At 35.1% G+C, this 15,042-nt stretch overlaps 1 protein-coding gene across 7 annotated transcripts in view; it reads right to left on the bottom strand.

Annotated features, from left to right (window-relative positions):
• Window positions 1-13,952, bottom strand: part of toy (paired box 6 protein twin of eyeless) — a 79,589-nt gene extending 65,637 nt beyond the window's left edge. For all 7 annotated transcript variants that reach the window (XM_074098561.1, XM_074098564.1, XM_074098562.1 and 4 more), the window contains exons 1-2: window positions 13,733-13,952; window positions 1,403-1,792 (exon numbers count right to left, since the gene is read on the bottom strand). In XM_074098561.1, coding sequence (XP_073954662.1) covers window positions 1,403-1,415 — 13 coding nt within the window. In that variant the 5' untranslated portion in view covers window positions 1,416-1,792; window positions 13,733-13,952. The remainder of the gene's footprint in view (window positions 1-1,402; window positions 1,793-13,732) is intronic.
• Between the last annotated feature and the right edge of the window lie 1,090 nt (window positions 13,953-15,042).

Here is a 15,042-nt window from a genome sequence, read left to right as displayed (position 1 = left end):
TATCTATGGAATGTCAATATGATGTCAGTAGCACAAAGGTTAGCGATTCAGTTTTTTCACTGTACCGTGAATAAGGATATCTTCAAATTGTGAGGCCACTTTAAAAAGTAAGTCATTCGAAAATGAACGCATACATATTTGCTTGGGATTTAGTTTCATCTCTAGGTATGTCAAACATTCACCTGACATGGACGGTACCGATTTTATAGCAATTCAAGACTACCAAAGTCACATCGGTAATATCATGTTTTAATGAATTTTTAAACACGAAACTAATGGTAGCTCTTTATAAACTAAGAACAGGCGAGCTGTCGCCATGGCAATCGATGCAACGCAACAACTCAAACTAAACTCGGGTAGACTTGACTTAATGTCTTTGTGAACTGTTTAGCAGGTATTTAATTAGGCATAAGTATAGGCTCAAACTTCTGTCGAGATAGCAAGACACATATAAGTAGACATGTTATAAATTTAACTTACAACGTTACCTACTCATTCATTTCATTACGGAGCATCTACATCTAAATTACATGTGTCCTAAGGAGTGGGAGGGGGATGAGCGAGATTTTGCCGAATCTCGCCAAATCTCACCCAATCTCAAGAATAAATATCGCATAGGTATTTTTTTGACATTGGAAATGTCTTTTCGTGCGCTTCAGTTTAGGCTCCGATTTCACGAAAAAGTGCGATCCTCTTATATCTCGGAGTTGTGAAATTAAGCTATTCAAAAAAAGCTCAAAAGACGCGTATTTAAGCTACGCTGTAAGGCGCAAAAAGAATTATTAAAAACGAAAAAAGTAATGGCCGAAATAGTGAAAAAAAACCGTTTTTTTTTATTTTGATGCTCGATATTTTGGAAACGAAAAATGATATCAAAAATTTGAGAAAAATGCCTCTGGACAATTTAGTCAGCTACAGTTTGAGCCTCAAACAAAGACGATCGGGTTAAGGGTTTGTCCTAGCCTGTAACCTAACCGTTTTGAAAAAAAAAAAAAAGTTAGAACGACAATATTTTTACGAATACGGTATTTGACTATTTTGTATATGTTTTATAAATTAAAACTACACAATACCTGTTATTGAATAGAGAAACAATTTTTAAACGACCTATGGCCTCTCAAGCAGAGGATCGTGGGTTCAAGCCCCAGCTCGCACCTCCGAGTTTTTCAAAATTACATTTGAAATTTACCACGAGCTTCACGGTGAAGGAAAACATCGTGAGGAAACCTGCACAATCATACGAAGCAATTTCAATGGTGTGTGTGAAGTTCCTAGTTCGCATTGGGCCCGCGTGGGAACTACGGCCCAAGCCCTCTCATTCTGAGAGGAGGCCTGTGCGCAATAGTGGGACGTATATAGGCTGGGATGATGATGATTGTCGCTTTGTAATAGTAATACCAACCTTTATGTGGCATTTTCCAGAAAGCTTCCGCCGCCGTGGTGGGTTCCCGCGGCGGCACCAGCCCGCCGACCAGCGTGGTGGCAGCGTGTGCCGGCGCCGGCCGCCCCAACCCCCCGTGGAGAGCCACCCCGCACTGCCCCCCGGGCCCCCACAAAGACCCACGATCTACTACCAGCGCAATGACTGATTCTTTGACGACAAATTTTCGAACAAGCCTAGTATCTTAGAGGTACTTTTAAGCAAATGCTGCACGCTTATTAGGTAATCGTATGCAAAATATGTGATAGGGTTGACACTTTTTAGCAAAACTCTCGTTTTGTAAAATAACGTGAATCGGTCATTGAACGTGTGGCTTGTAAATCTTTTTCACTTCCGCGCTTCACCTACGACCTGCAAAAGAAACAGACGATTCAAGAAATGACCTTAATGCGGTATTAAACAATCGGATCATCAATCACAATCACTCCTTTGAAGAGGATCCCGACATGCTTCCGTCTTACTCAAGCGAAGCGGCGTTACGTAAGTTAGAGCAGTGTGGATACTAATTGCTGAATGATGGTGCTGAATCGTTAGAGAGCGCCATCTATTGTTGCATATCAGAGATAGTTTTCTCGTGAGTTGATTGTAATCGATGTAATGAACTTAGATGGTATGATAGCCGCCGGGGCAATACCACCCAGAGTCCGAACGGTAGTGGTCGGGCGATCTGTCGGCCGATTTGTTTGAGTTTTTGTTTGACGAGCAGTCGGGTCATGCGTACCCGCTACCATGTATGACGCGGCTGTTTTATAACTAATGAAATTATGAGGTCGGTCTGTCTGAAGTGATTAAGTAGGTGAAAACGATACTTCTATTATTTACAAACACGCGTCGACTACGAAATCAAGGATCCTTTAACGAATATTGTAACAGAAGAAATGGATGTAAGATATTTACGTACAAATATAATGTTTTATAAACATGATTTTATAAATAAATTGTGTTTTTATTTGCGTGTTATTAAACGTTTGAAAATATTCTTAGAATGTGTAAGTACTTAATGAGGAAAAAAGTAAGTGCCTGAATGTTTGCTCTAATTGCTTAGGGAACGGGATACATTTCCTTTTATTGATGACTTGTTTATCTTAATATACACGTGTAGTTAAAAACTACGCGGTAGTGTCGCCAGTTAATTCAAAAACTAGTAACTAATTGTAACGATGTTTTTCATTTATCTTACCTACTGTAGGTTATTATACTATGTGGCCATTTTGCTTCAAACTCCAACAAGCGTTCAGTGGCGGCAAACCTTTTTTTATCAACACAAAATCCAATTAAAGCAAAAACCCGATAATTGTGTCCTAACTTTTTGCACTCTAGTGCCACTCACTTTGACTAGACTCAAATCTTCAATTTAAGGGACCTCTATTGTACGGGGGGGAAATATCAAAGTCACTCGATATTGGGACTTGAAAAGATCAAATACGAATTGAGTACCTGTTAGTTTTGTATGTACGGAACAAGGTCCCTGGGGTAGAGTGACGTTTTATTTACACCTATGTTTGGTTTTTATACATTTCATCGATTAAGCTTTGAGCCGTGATCGCATGGCGGCAATGATTTGATACCTACCTACTTTAAAACAGCTGGGGAATAGGACTATAATTATTTTGTTTATGTTTTAGGTTGTAGCAGAGGCAATAATAATCTGCACTTCGACTGCTACATGAAAACTGACTTATCATCATTAATATACCTATTTTATACCCTATGGTCACTACGGCAGTTGATATGACGAAATTGGGCATTTTTACTTTAAAATGGCGCAACTTGCTCGCTAATCCTGCCGTGAAGCAGTAGTGCTTGCACTGTTATGTTTCGGCGTGGAGAGTAAGACAGCCGGTGAAATTACTGGCACGTGAGGTATCCCATCTTAGGCCTCTAGGTTAGCAACGCGTCTGCAATACCCCTGGTGTTGCAGATGTTTATAAGCGGGGGTGATGTCTTACCATCAGGAGACCCGCTTGCTCGTTGCTTGCTTGTTCGTGCCATCCAGTCGAATAAAAAAAAAAATTGTTTCAGAATTAGGTAATTCTGGGTTCTCCTTACTCAGAATCACGAGCACTATTATTTTGACGAAGAAAAAAAAATGTCCCCAATTTTCCATAAAAAAAAAAAGTGTCCATTTCGTTAACATACTATATAACGTATATAGGTAAACTATATGAGAAATAAGTCACAAAATTGAAAAAAAAATACTTATGGACACTTTTTTACCCGACTGCAAGGAGTGGTATTGTTTTACGCGCGTATCTTGTATGTATATAAGTATATAATTTCTTCGTCTAAATCAATAGTTTCCTTGATTCTGAGTAAGGAGAATCCAAAATTACCTAATACTGATAAAAACAATTTTTTTGCGCCATTTAAAGTAAAAATGCTCATTTAATGATACATCATATGTTTAAATCCGTCAAGCCATTCATGCTGCAGAGAGGACCAAAGAAATAGACATACAACATACATACAATGAACTAAAATAATTTCTTTGCTCACCTACGACCTTATGATTATGATAGCTAAGTTTATGCAAAATATGCGTGTTCATGCAGTTCCTCCACCTTCCACTGTAAGAACACACACAAATCACACAAACCCATCTATCACCACCACCACACTACACTGACGCGTTTCGATCTCAACCAGAGCTCATCTTCAGAGCAACACAACCGTACACCAGATGCTACCACCGTGCTACCAGATGTTGGATTTGAGTCTGTGTGTGTTCTTACAGTGTGGAGGTGGAGGAACTGCATGAACACGCATATTTTGCATAAACTTAGCTATCATAAGGTCGCGGGTGAGCAAAGATTCTTTTAGTTCATTGATATGGACCTCCGCAAAGTAACGCTTGATTCAATAAATTACATACATACACACAAAATTTTGTGTACCTATATTATGTATGTAGCAACTAATGTCATGTGTGTTTTTCTGTATTTTTTTATGGTTTATTTGTGTAATTTTGCTGTACTGTGTTTCTTTCTACATATGCTCGAAACCATAACCCTCCTTTGGGCAGTCGGGTAACAAGTCAACCCAGAGAGAATCGATTTGTTACTGCACCACGCTACTGTACCTTTTTCCCTTTTATTGTGACTAATTTAAAAAAAACCTCGTAAACATTTCCGATTTTCTAATCGTAAATGTTTACTAAGCGTCGTCGCAAAAACTTGAACCGACGACCTACCCACAACTATGCCATTAAAAAAATCCTTCCAACTTTCTCTCACAGCCCACAGCGAACAGATTCATCACTCAAACGAAACTGTTATCGCGGCGCGCGATCGGCGGGCCTTTTATGTACCACACATATCGGGTTGCGGACAAAAACTTGTTTCTAATTAGTGTAATTAGTCGGCTATAGTTTGTATGTTGTGAGTTAGCTGGCGTTTATGATGCGTGCGAATGAGGAAAATGTTTGTATGTGTATCTAGATCCTTTTGATAGTCAGGTATCTAATAAAACGCAGAGAATTAAAAATATCCCATGGCATGTTACTAGTAGTAGTAGGAAAAAAGTCTAAAAATCTTAGCTTTTATATGTCGGTCTATCTATCTGTCTCAGTAATCAACTAAAATTATCCCACATAGGGCCGAATGCAGAAATATATATGGCATAAAGGTGTATAGATATTTTTGACGTCTTGGTACCTAACATATATATATTTATGCTTTTGACTGTACATTGTGCTTAGGCGATGGGCAATGCTTAAGCTTTGACAAGCTTACTTTGGGACTAGGTCAATTGGTGTGAATTGTCCCGTGATATTTATTTATTTATTTTAATGCTCATACTGGATATTCATTCATATATACCTACAAAGTTGTACGGTAGTCTCGGTACGCGAGTCCGACTCGCTCTTAACCGGTTTTAAAATTTTCAACTGACAGTAATCATGATTATTTGACGTGCATTTGTCGCTTAATGCAAAATGCTGTAGCCAAATAAATAACTATTTAGAAAAAAAACATTTTCTACTGCTGGGCAGCCGCCTCTAATTTAACCTTCATTTAAACCATTAAATGGGAAGTACAGACCCCCCCCACCCTCCACCGTTTTCTTTACTAACCAAAAATGTTTTTTTCAAATCGGTCCATAAACGGAGGAGTACCAAGTTCACAAACAAAAAATACAACTGAGTTAAGAACCCCTTCTTTTTTGAACCTACTTAAAATACCATTCTAGCAACTTTAAATTCTAGACTAACCTAACTATTTAACTAATCCAGACATCGTGTAACTAAATTTAACGTCAGAAACAGAATTTAAACGATAAGTAATGCAGAAAAAGAACGCTATGTAAGTGGGCGTCCGATGTCGTCAAAGGAAAGTGCCGAGCAAAACCCGCTAAGTCGGGACTTTAAAATTCTGAGTTAGAGATAATGTTGTAGATACGGCGGTAAAAGGTGGTAAGTGGAGATTCCGGCTTTTGGTTCTTGTTAGCTTTTTGTTTTATTAAGAGACATTATAGATAGAGTATGGAGTTGGTAATGGATAAATGAATACTTATACGATTATTAAAGAATGTTGAGTCTTAAGTCTTATCCAGTAAATGTTGAGACTCAATACGCGGACAATATAAAGAAATCGCAGTAAGGAACCTTAGACTTGGCACGACTTTGTCTAGATTTCATTACTTTTTAGAGATAAACAAGCAGCTCCATCGAGACTTGGCTAGTTTTTTACAGAATGTTTTTGGTGGGATTTCACTTCTTTTTGTAGAAAATTTGTAAAGGCGGTATGTCGATCTCTAATAGTTTGGTTGAACTCTTGTGTTTTCTAATCAGGGTCACCATGTACTCCTGATCTTCGATTATCCTAGTTTTTATAGTTTTCCCTTTATGTGGCCATTAAACCTGTACCAAATTACCTATACCAAATTTCAGCTCTCTGAGTTTATGGGAAGTACTAGTTCTATTTTGATGATCATGAGTGAATGAGTGAGTGTCATAAATGCGAAACTTTGCTTTCGCTTAACTTCGGAACTAAATGACCTACAGACTTGAAATTTTGGATTTTAAGTATGTGGTTATAGCTTACTGGATGACAAAAATTTCTGCGTTCTGGTCTTATCCAGAGGTTCTCAAATAGGGACCTGAAAATGCGGCGAAATGGTTCCAGTAAAGGATGGTACGGCAGTGTTTGCTTCGCGCTCGACTTGGCGGGGGCACTACCGTGCCCCCAGATGAAAATATCATAACAAAAGTGAATAAAAAGCTTGTATTAAAAATTCAACTCGTTCGTAATAAAAATTGCATTTAAGTCTTATTTTATTTAAAAGCTATAAACCAGTTTTTCCAATATTAACCGTTAAGGTTTTCCTTTAAAAGAACAAACTTTCACACATTCACTAGAACATTTCAGTCTACTAAGAAACCTACAGCCGTCTGAAAGCACATTACCATAGCTCGGATGTCTGGTGCGCTCGCGGCGCACACCTCATTAGACCCGCTTTGATTCTACAACGTTACTTGCGAGCAGGTGCCGCTAATGCGCTGTCTTTAGCGGGATTGATTCCATAATGGCGTTAGTTTTTTGTTTGTCTTTGACATTTTTTTTTTCTGAAACCTAGTTATGGCTTTTTGGCTCGGTATTGGTTTTTGCGGGCTTGGGAAAAATATGTTATGTTTGATTTGAGTTTGTAATTAAATTGTTTGCTTTTTTAACTAACTGCCCCGAATAAAAAATATTTTTTAATGAAACATTAAACATATCAATATTTTACGAAAATAAAAGGCCATAAAACATTTACAATTTGATGTTTTAAGAACAATATATTATTGTAATACTTATTTCAGTTATTTTACACTGGGATATTGATACAAAATGACCGGACAGAAATATCAAACTTTGATTCACGTATTTTTTACTCGAATTTTTTAATCAATCTATGTATTGAGAAGATAAAATCTGATACCTATCCGATAGAAATTAATGAGCATGTAAGCCTGAAGCCTGTAGTACTAGACTGGTAAAGTCTAATAATGGTTATAAACAATCTCACAAAAAAGGGTCTAGTATAGTTGGAGCTCTTGAAGTGTTTAAAAATACTTAACCATTTTGTCCATCGCGTAAACTAAGTACGTGTTCAGATATTGTTGAACAATTAAACATCTCCAATACATACAGGTTTATTCGGGAGATATGAGCAGGAAGAACTCAGCCGGATTCAGTTAGTTAAGTCTACTAATATCGTACCTGTATTAGTGAGATTAACGTTTTTTTAAATGTTGAAAACAAAAAGTTTTATATTATTCGCAAAGTACATGGCAAATCTGCAATTAAAGCTGTGGGACTTTTACTTAAATATTATGATTGTGAAGGATACATTATCAATTGCTGAGGGTGTAGGGTTGGTCCTGGCCCTACTACGAAGTACAAAATTCGAACATTCCTATCTTGCCGTCCCGCAGACGCTAATATTTATTTAATACGAGAGTGAGAGGGACGTCACGATACAAACTTCGATTTTCTAATTTCGTAGTAGCCCCCGTGCTCACGTCTCCCGAATCATACAGTATGAGGGCAACTGTACAATTCACATAAACGCACAGGCGTGCGTTACATACGAAACATACCCATTTAGAGGAGAGCTCTCCACCTAAGTTGTGGCTTCAAAGCTCGCTTCCTATTCACATTTTAAAAAGCACCGAGCTTTTATGTCCTACCCACATAATTAATATTACGACTCTACAAACATTTTATAACGTTCTTTGAATTTTTGAGTGTCGTCGCTTTGATATTTACTTTCATTATTTCAGTTAAAATTTGAATGTGATAAAGTGTAAATTGTTTTTAGGGTTCCGTATTCTACAGGGGAAAACCGACAAAGCGCGTGTCGGGCCATGCGCAGTACAAAGTTCTATTTCATATTAAACTTTGATAGACCATTATTCGTTAACTTCTAAACCTCGTAAAGCTGTGATAGGTTTCTGTTTGACTTTTAACTTCGTCATGCGTCAGAGTGATTGTTCATCTAGGCCAAATTACAATTTTCTAGTACTAAGAGCTGACTAAGAGTCTCAGAGCTAAGCCGACGACATACAGACATGGCGGAACTACAAAGGTTCCATTTTTGCCATTTTGACTACTGCAACCTACGTAAAAATGATAGCTAGTAACAAACATGGAAAAAGAACGCATAATCACTTACATCATTTTTCCTCAAATTTTGTTGCTTTTAAGTGTCACTTTTGTTTTACTTTTTGAGGTACTGGCTGGATGTATGATTAAGCTACTGGTAATGTCAGAAGATAAATAAATTACGTCTCTCGGTGCACGATCGTTTGTGCGTCAGTTCGTCAGCCGATGATTTGTTCCATTGATTCAGACTCAGACTTGACGGGTACCGATAGCATATTAAATAAGCTTTTGTTAAAAATATTTTTAATACAAACTTTTTCCTGTTTGCACTCTTGGATGACAGGGTTTTGGTAGAGTTTTGGCATTGATTTTCAAACGGCTGCACTCCAAATCACAAATCAAACTGACTATTAGAAGTGGGTCAAATTCGACTAACTAAAGTTTAATAAAAGTATTTCAAACTAACCTAACTAACAAAATGTTGGAAAATCCCCGACATTGTCACTTCAAAGTTCAATATCTCAAAACGACTGAACCGATTTTGACAAAGCAAATAAAATAAAAACGCATTCAATCGGTTTTAAGAGCTGACACATGATTTCAAAAAAAAAATCGAATCAACCACTCTACTAGGTACATTGAAACTCAAAGTAACAGGTTACAAAACAAAAAAGATGTACAGAATTACTTTGCTCAACCTTATTAAAAACATGGATGCAATATAAGCTCTTTTTTCTTCTAAAAATGTATAGAAATTTTGAGGATAATAATAATTTATCTTTACAAATACTTACGTACATAATGTAGATGTAAACTCTACATAAGTGGATAGTGAACAATGCAAAATATGTAATATAGAAAAAAATACGATTATTTAATACAACAATAAAAATATCCAACTATTTTTCAACTATGTTCTCTTTTTAACCGACTTCAAAAAAGGAGGAGGTTCTATGTTCCAATGTTTGTATTTTTTATACCTATTTTAGTCATATCCATATTACGTATATTGTTCGACATGATTTTGACGTAAATTGCATCCGTCGTCCGCCCAATGCTTATGATGGCTACTTTTACGCAAGAAATGTGTTTCGGTTCATTGATATGGACCTCCGCAAAGTAGCGCTTGATTCAATAAATTATTTAAAAAAGATGTATGAAAGGTAAACTTATTCCCTAAAAGTATCTGCCAGGTAACCTTCAAACGAGTGACAGAACACCAAAAACAAAATAGTGATTGTGAAGGTACAATAGCGAGTTTTTTTTAAATATTAAAAGTTTTTATTACTCTGTCAAAACAGATTCTCTAGCGATATCCAGACATTTAATAGAAACTGTACTATATTTTTTCGCTAGCTGCTGACGTTACTATCTGATATGTCGGCACGATAAATCCATCGTCCACTATTGTGATAGTGATGTGTAGATCGCCTTTCTACCGGCTACTACTGAATTATACGTCTATTCTGACCTCGTGATCTCGAAGGAATTCGATCCATTCATACGAATTCGAGTCCATTTTTTCTTTTTAAAAATATGTACTTTAGACCTTTACTTCCAGCCAGCATTCTATTTTCATTTCAAAATAGTTTTAACGGTATCGAGTGTTGAAAAAAAAAGTAATCGAATAAAAATTAAGGAGTAGTAAATTATTTTAATTCTGTATAAAAGATAAACTAAGTCAAAAAATGTAGGTAGGTACAAATTAAAGTTAAATTTAGTTTAGAAAAATATTTAGTACTTTTTTGTTAATATTTAATTATATCTATTAAAAAAAATAAAAAAAATTAGGTTAGTAGAAAAACAAAAAATATATGATTAAAAAAATTGCTCTTATAAATATGCATTCAGCGAAAAAATTACCCTCCTTCGGGCATTCGGGTAAAAATAAGAATAAAATAAAGATTTAAAATTTAAAAACACGAAATTTAAGAAGACAAGTACGCAACAGTCCTTGACCGAGCAGAATTAAATGTCACTCAATACAATAGCAAAAAGACGTATCCTCCAATTTAAATAAAATTAAAGTATCTTAAATCATCAGGCTATTTAAAACACTTTGCCGGCGTCTCGAATAAAAAAAATGTCAAAAGCTTACATGGAAAGCTTTTTACTGAAAAAAAGGATATCTTAATCCTTATTAAATTCGAAAGGGTTCAGGCTATTGAGACCAGTGTTATTTTGAGGAGGAGATTATTTTTTTTGGCTAATAACACTTCGGTATCATATCGAGTCGGGAAGACAGGAGGCGGTGCGTTTGGCTGCCTTTTCTTCAACTTTTAAGAAGATTATTTAGACGTAAGTATATAAAATCACTTCCTTAACTAAGATGGCTTTTAATATACTTTTTAATATTTTTGTTTGGAATCGGTAAAATTTTACGTCAAGAGATGCGTGTAAGTACTTATATCAATTCTTCGAATAAATTTGTAAGGTTTAATTAAGAAAAAGAAGATTGATTAATTTGCCAACAGGAACAATACATGATAGGCACATAGAATACAAACAAACAATAAACTAATTTAGAATCTTAGCCCAATGTGTTAAATGTGTGTGTTATAGTAAGTACCTATATAATTATTATGGATTCGAAGACTTGATCAAAAATGGCCAAGCGCTAGTCGGACTCCCCCTTTCGAGTTCCGGAACTAGTAACGTAACATTACTTAATTTCACAAACTATGAAAGCACTAAACAAACATAGTTCTAATTAATAAGTCGTACTACAAGACAAACTTAACTTTGGGGTTGAAAAATCTAATCGGTCAAACCGCAATGTGCAACCGCAAAATACAAATGTATGTTAATTCTGTAAAAAATATTTTTGTAAAAAGTTTTTTACAAAAATATTTTTCTAATATGCTCGGTAAGTAAAATTCAACATTAGTTAATTAGCAGCAAAAGTTCAGGTTATTTTTTTCTACACTTTTTGGCAAATTTTGTGATATTAGGTAAATGACAAATATCGTTTAAGATTTACCTTTTTGCGAATGGCGAGACAAACTACATCATGACTGATATTGCTTGCGTATAAAAGATATACAAACGAATCATAAAGTGATTTGAAAAAGAGCAAAACTTCCAGTGTTTACTTTGTTCCTATTAATTTTTTAGATATTTATAAACCGGGGTAAAAAAACATTTTATTGAAGGAAAAATAAAATTCCAGTTATATTGCAATCAAAATGTCACGTCAACTGCAGTAACTCAATAATGTTAAAATAATCCAAAAATATCAATTACGTACTTAAAAATGTCACACACGTTTCACGGCTTTCAACTTATATCCGTGTAATGACAGCATGTGAGAGCGCAAAAATATCAATGGTCATGTCTCTCTTTGTCAAAAACTGTGTCATTAATATGACAAAAAAAGTGTCAAATGTGCCGATTCCCCTCTGAGTTGTTATAATGCGTGTCAACACTTGAACAGTGAAATAAATAATAGTTTTGTCAACTGAATAGTTCAGTCGGCAGTCGGCACGCTTGACTTGCCGATTTATTGATTTTTACAAGTTTTATGACTTTCTTTGATGTCAGTTACAAATAAGTTTATTTGTAGAGACTTCTGTAAGTGACTTTTTTATTTCAAGCAGCTTTAAGAATAGCGACGGATTCGGTTGTTAATTTATAAGATATTTTAAGAAATATCTGATAGTTTTTTATTTTATTTAAAGTTGACTGTAATAGAAAACTCAAATAAGTTTTTCTAAAAGGAAATTTTACTTTAGTAGTATTAATATTTTTCTTAATACAAGTTTTCTATTAAAATGAAACTTCTCAACTCAAATTTAACAAATAAAAGGAGTCTATTGTCGAAAGCAAACGGCCGCCTGCCATTGTGCCCCAAGTATCGCTTACCGCAAAAATTATTTGCGCCCAACAATGCTCTCGAAGATCTCTATTTAACGAAATTACGAATTTTGGACATATTCGCTTTTACAATGGCGGCGTGGGATCAAAGACGTCAGTGAATGGATACATCTTCGATTGACGTTTTTCATTTGTTTGCTTTTGAACCGCCATTTTTTAAATCGTCGTTACACTGTTGCGTATAAAATTAGCAGATTGAAAAAGTGGATACCCACTAATGTATATTTTTTTGATTAAATTACTTTTATGATATTTTTTTACAATATATTTAAGCCTAAATAATTTATTTTGTTCAATAAGTACCTAATGGATACAAATTAACACATTAAAATAAGTCTTAATAATAATACAAAAATACACAAAATTATTGAACTAAAATTAATTTGCACACTTTTCATGAATTAATGAAATGATGCTATTTAGCTTTGGTCGCATTTTTTTTTCGACAAATAAAATATTATATGTACCTACTTTGAAAAGTATTTTATTGACTTCGAAAATATGACTTATGTGTGTTCCTACTTACAATTTGTCTCCCTATTTTCAAATAATTTTAACTGCAAATGGTTTACAATAAAAATGTCACTTAATCTCTTCAAATAACTTTTAAAAACTATCAGATTTCACATAATACAATAACGCCAAATGTTTACTTTTACAAATTATCTATAACAATGAGTATTATATTTCATTCTGTACCGCCAAGTTTTGGGTCAAACCAAAATATCAAATTACGGAGGGAGGTGTTTTTTATTATTTCGGACAGGTAGTTTTTTTCTCTATCGAGAAGATACAAAAATTTCAGATCAATCAAGAAAAAAGTGTTTACACAAATGGAGGTAATTTAACACATAAGTACTTAAAGTAGGCACTTTACCTACCTAAACCTACTTGGCTAAATATTCTTAACGAAAAAAAAGTTACATTGTGTATATAAACTTCCTGTTTTGCTGTTAAATTTATAGTTATTAAAAATCAAATAATAAAGGTAGGTAGAGTCATGTAGAGCTTCTATTTTAAACGTATTTGCTGGAATATTCTCAATATTTTCTTTTGAATTTATGATTTTGTGTATATTAAATCCTTAGTTATATTATTCATATATGTATAAAGCTTCAGGTTATATCAGAACTTAAGTGAATTGAAACAATTAACTGAAAACCTCTTAATATCTTAGATAACCTCAAAAACCTACAAATAATTTAACATCTAAACATAATCTGCTTTGACATCAGTTCCCCTTCGAATAACGTTCTGTTTTAACTATAAATTAGCAAAACCTTAGTCTAGACTAGACTTAGACTTAACCTAAGTCTTAAAAACAAGCACCTACCTAAGTCACCAACCGATAACACTAACAGTCCAACACAAACACAAACATCACAGTCCAATCAAGGTCCTCAGAATCTACCGACTTCTTAAATTTGGTTTCTAAACGCAACCAAACCAATGGTCAGTGTACCGCGTAAGCCTAATCACCGAATGCCCTAAAGTATTGGGTGAGATACGTTCGGAAGCTACCAACCGTTCACGATATCACGGCTGGGTTGCGACTGGCCCAGCCATCTGATTCCAACTCAGCCGTGTGAGCATCGAAAGAGGCGGGGCTTAGGGGCCGTTCGTAGGGTGGGTGACACACACACCCGCAAGATACCCACACAGCGGCAACCGCACACCACCTCGCGAACGGCAGTCGTTTAAAGCACGTTGTATGAAACCGTCTTGAGCAATTTGACAATGCTGCCAATTGGTCTGTTTATGATTTTTGAATATGGAATGGTTTCGAAGTGTTTTTTTTTAATAGTTTTAGAACGTGTTTCTATGCGGCCAGTTGTATTTTACACATATTTTAACGATTTTCGAATAGCGTCTTTTTATTTTTAAATTGGTATGTGTCAAATACTGTTTCTAGTTCCAGTGCAAGCGATTCGCTGAAGCGTTTTGTCGTAAAGAGTTTACTGCCTCGGTTATGTTCGGTTTACTGTAACGCAGTAAAAGGTTTGGTTAGGAAGTTAACTTGCCAAGCTGACGTCATTCAAGTAATGGGGTTTTTGGCATCCATTCAAATTATGAGCTGTTAACTGAATAAACAAATTCTTAAAGCTCCCAAGTACATTTTACACTCTTGAATTTAAACCATGCTAAAAACTCATTTATCTGGTTACTTTAAAAATGAAAATAATAAAAATTCATTCAAATTGCATTAACTTTTTTTTATATAGGCCACTACCAATACTACTAGAACTTTAGTGTTTTAGATGGCTAACTCCGAATTAGGAATTAGGTACGTATAACAAAGTGCAAGTGCCTTTATGCGATGTTGTTTTGTTTTTCTTGTCTTTTAGAACCCTGACTAGGGATTATGTTATCTTGCATTAGTGAGATATGCCGATAGTAATTTATGGGACGTACATCTTATATTCTTAACTGAACTGACCATTTGTGAACTTATTCATAACGTGATAGAGTCCAGGAATGATTATTCTTATGGTATACTTTTAGTTTTTTCCGCTAATGAAGTCGAGACTTAAGTAGCGCTAAGGAATAAGTTAAGAGGTTTAATTATACGGAACTAATTAAATGGCGTCATTTTATTTTGTTTTTTAGACACTTTTAAGTTAGTGCTGGTTATTTTAAAGCTTT

Source organism: Choristoneura fumiferana, chromosome 15, assembly GCF_025370935.1.
Source record: "Choristoneura fumiferana chromosome 15, NRCan_CFum_1, whole genome shotgun sequence".
In the NCBI taxonomy this organism is placed as follows: domain Eukaryota; kingdom Metazoa; phylum Arthropoda; class Insecta; order Lepidoptera; family Tortricidae; genus Choristoneura; species Choristoneura fumiferana.
The sequence above is the reverse complement of the archived record's forward strand: the minus strand, read 5'-3'. Positions and strand labels throughout refer to the sequence as shown.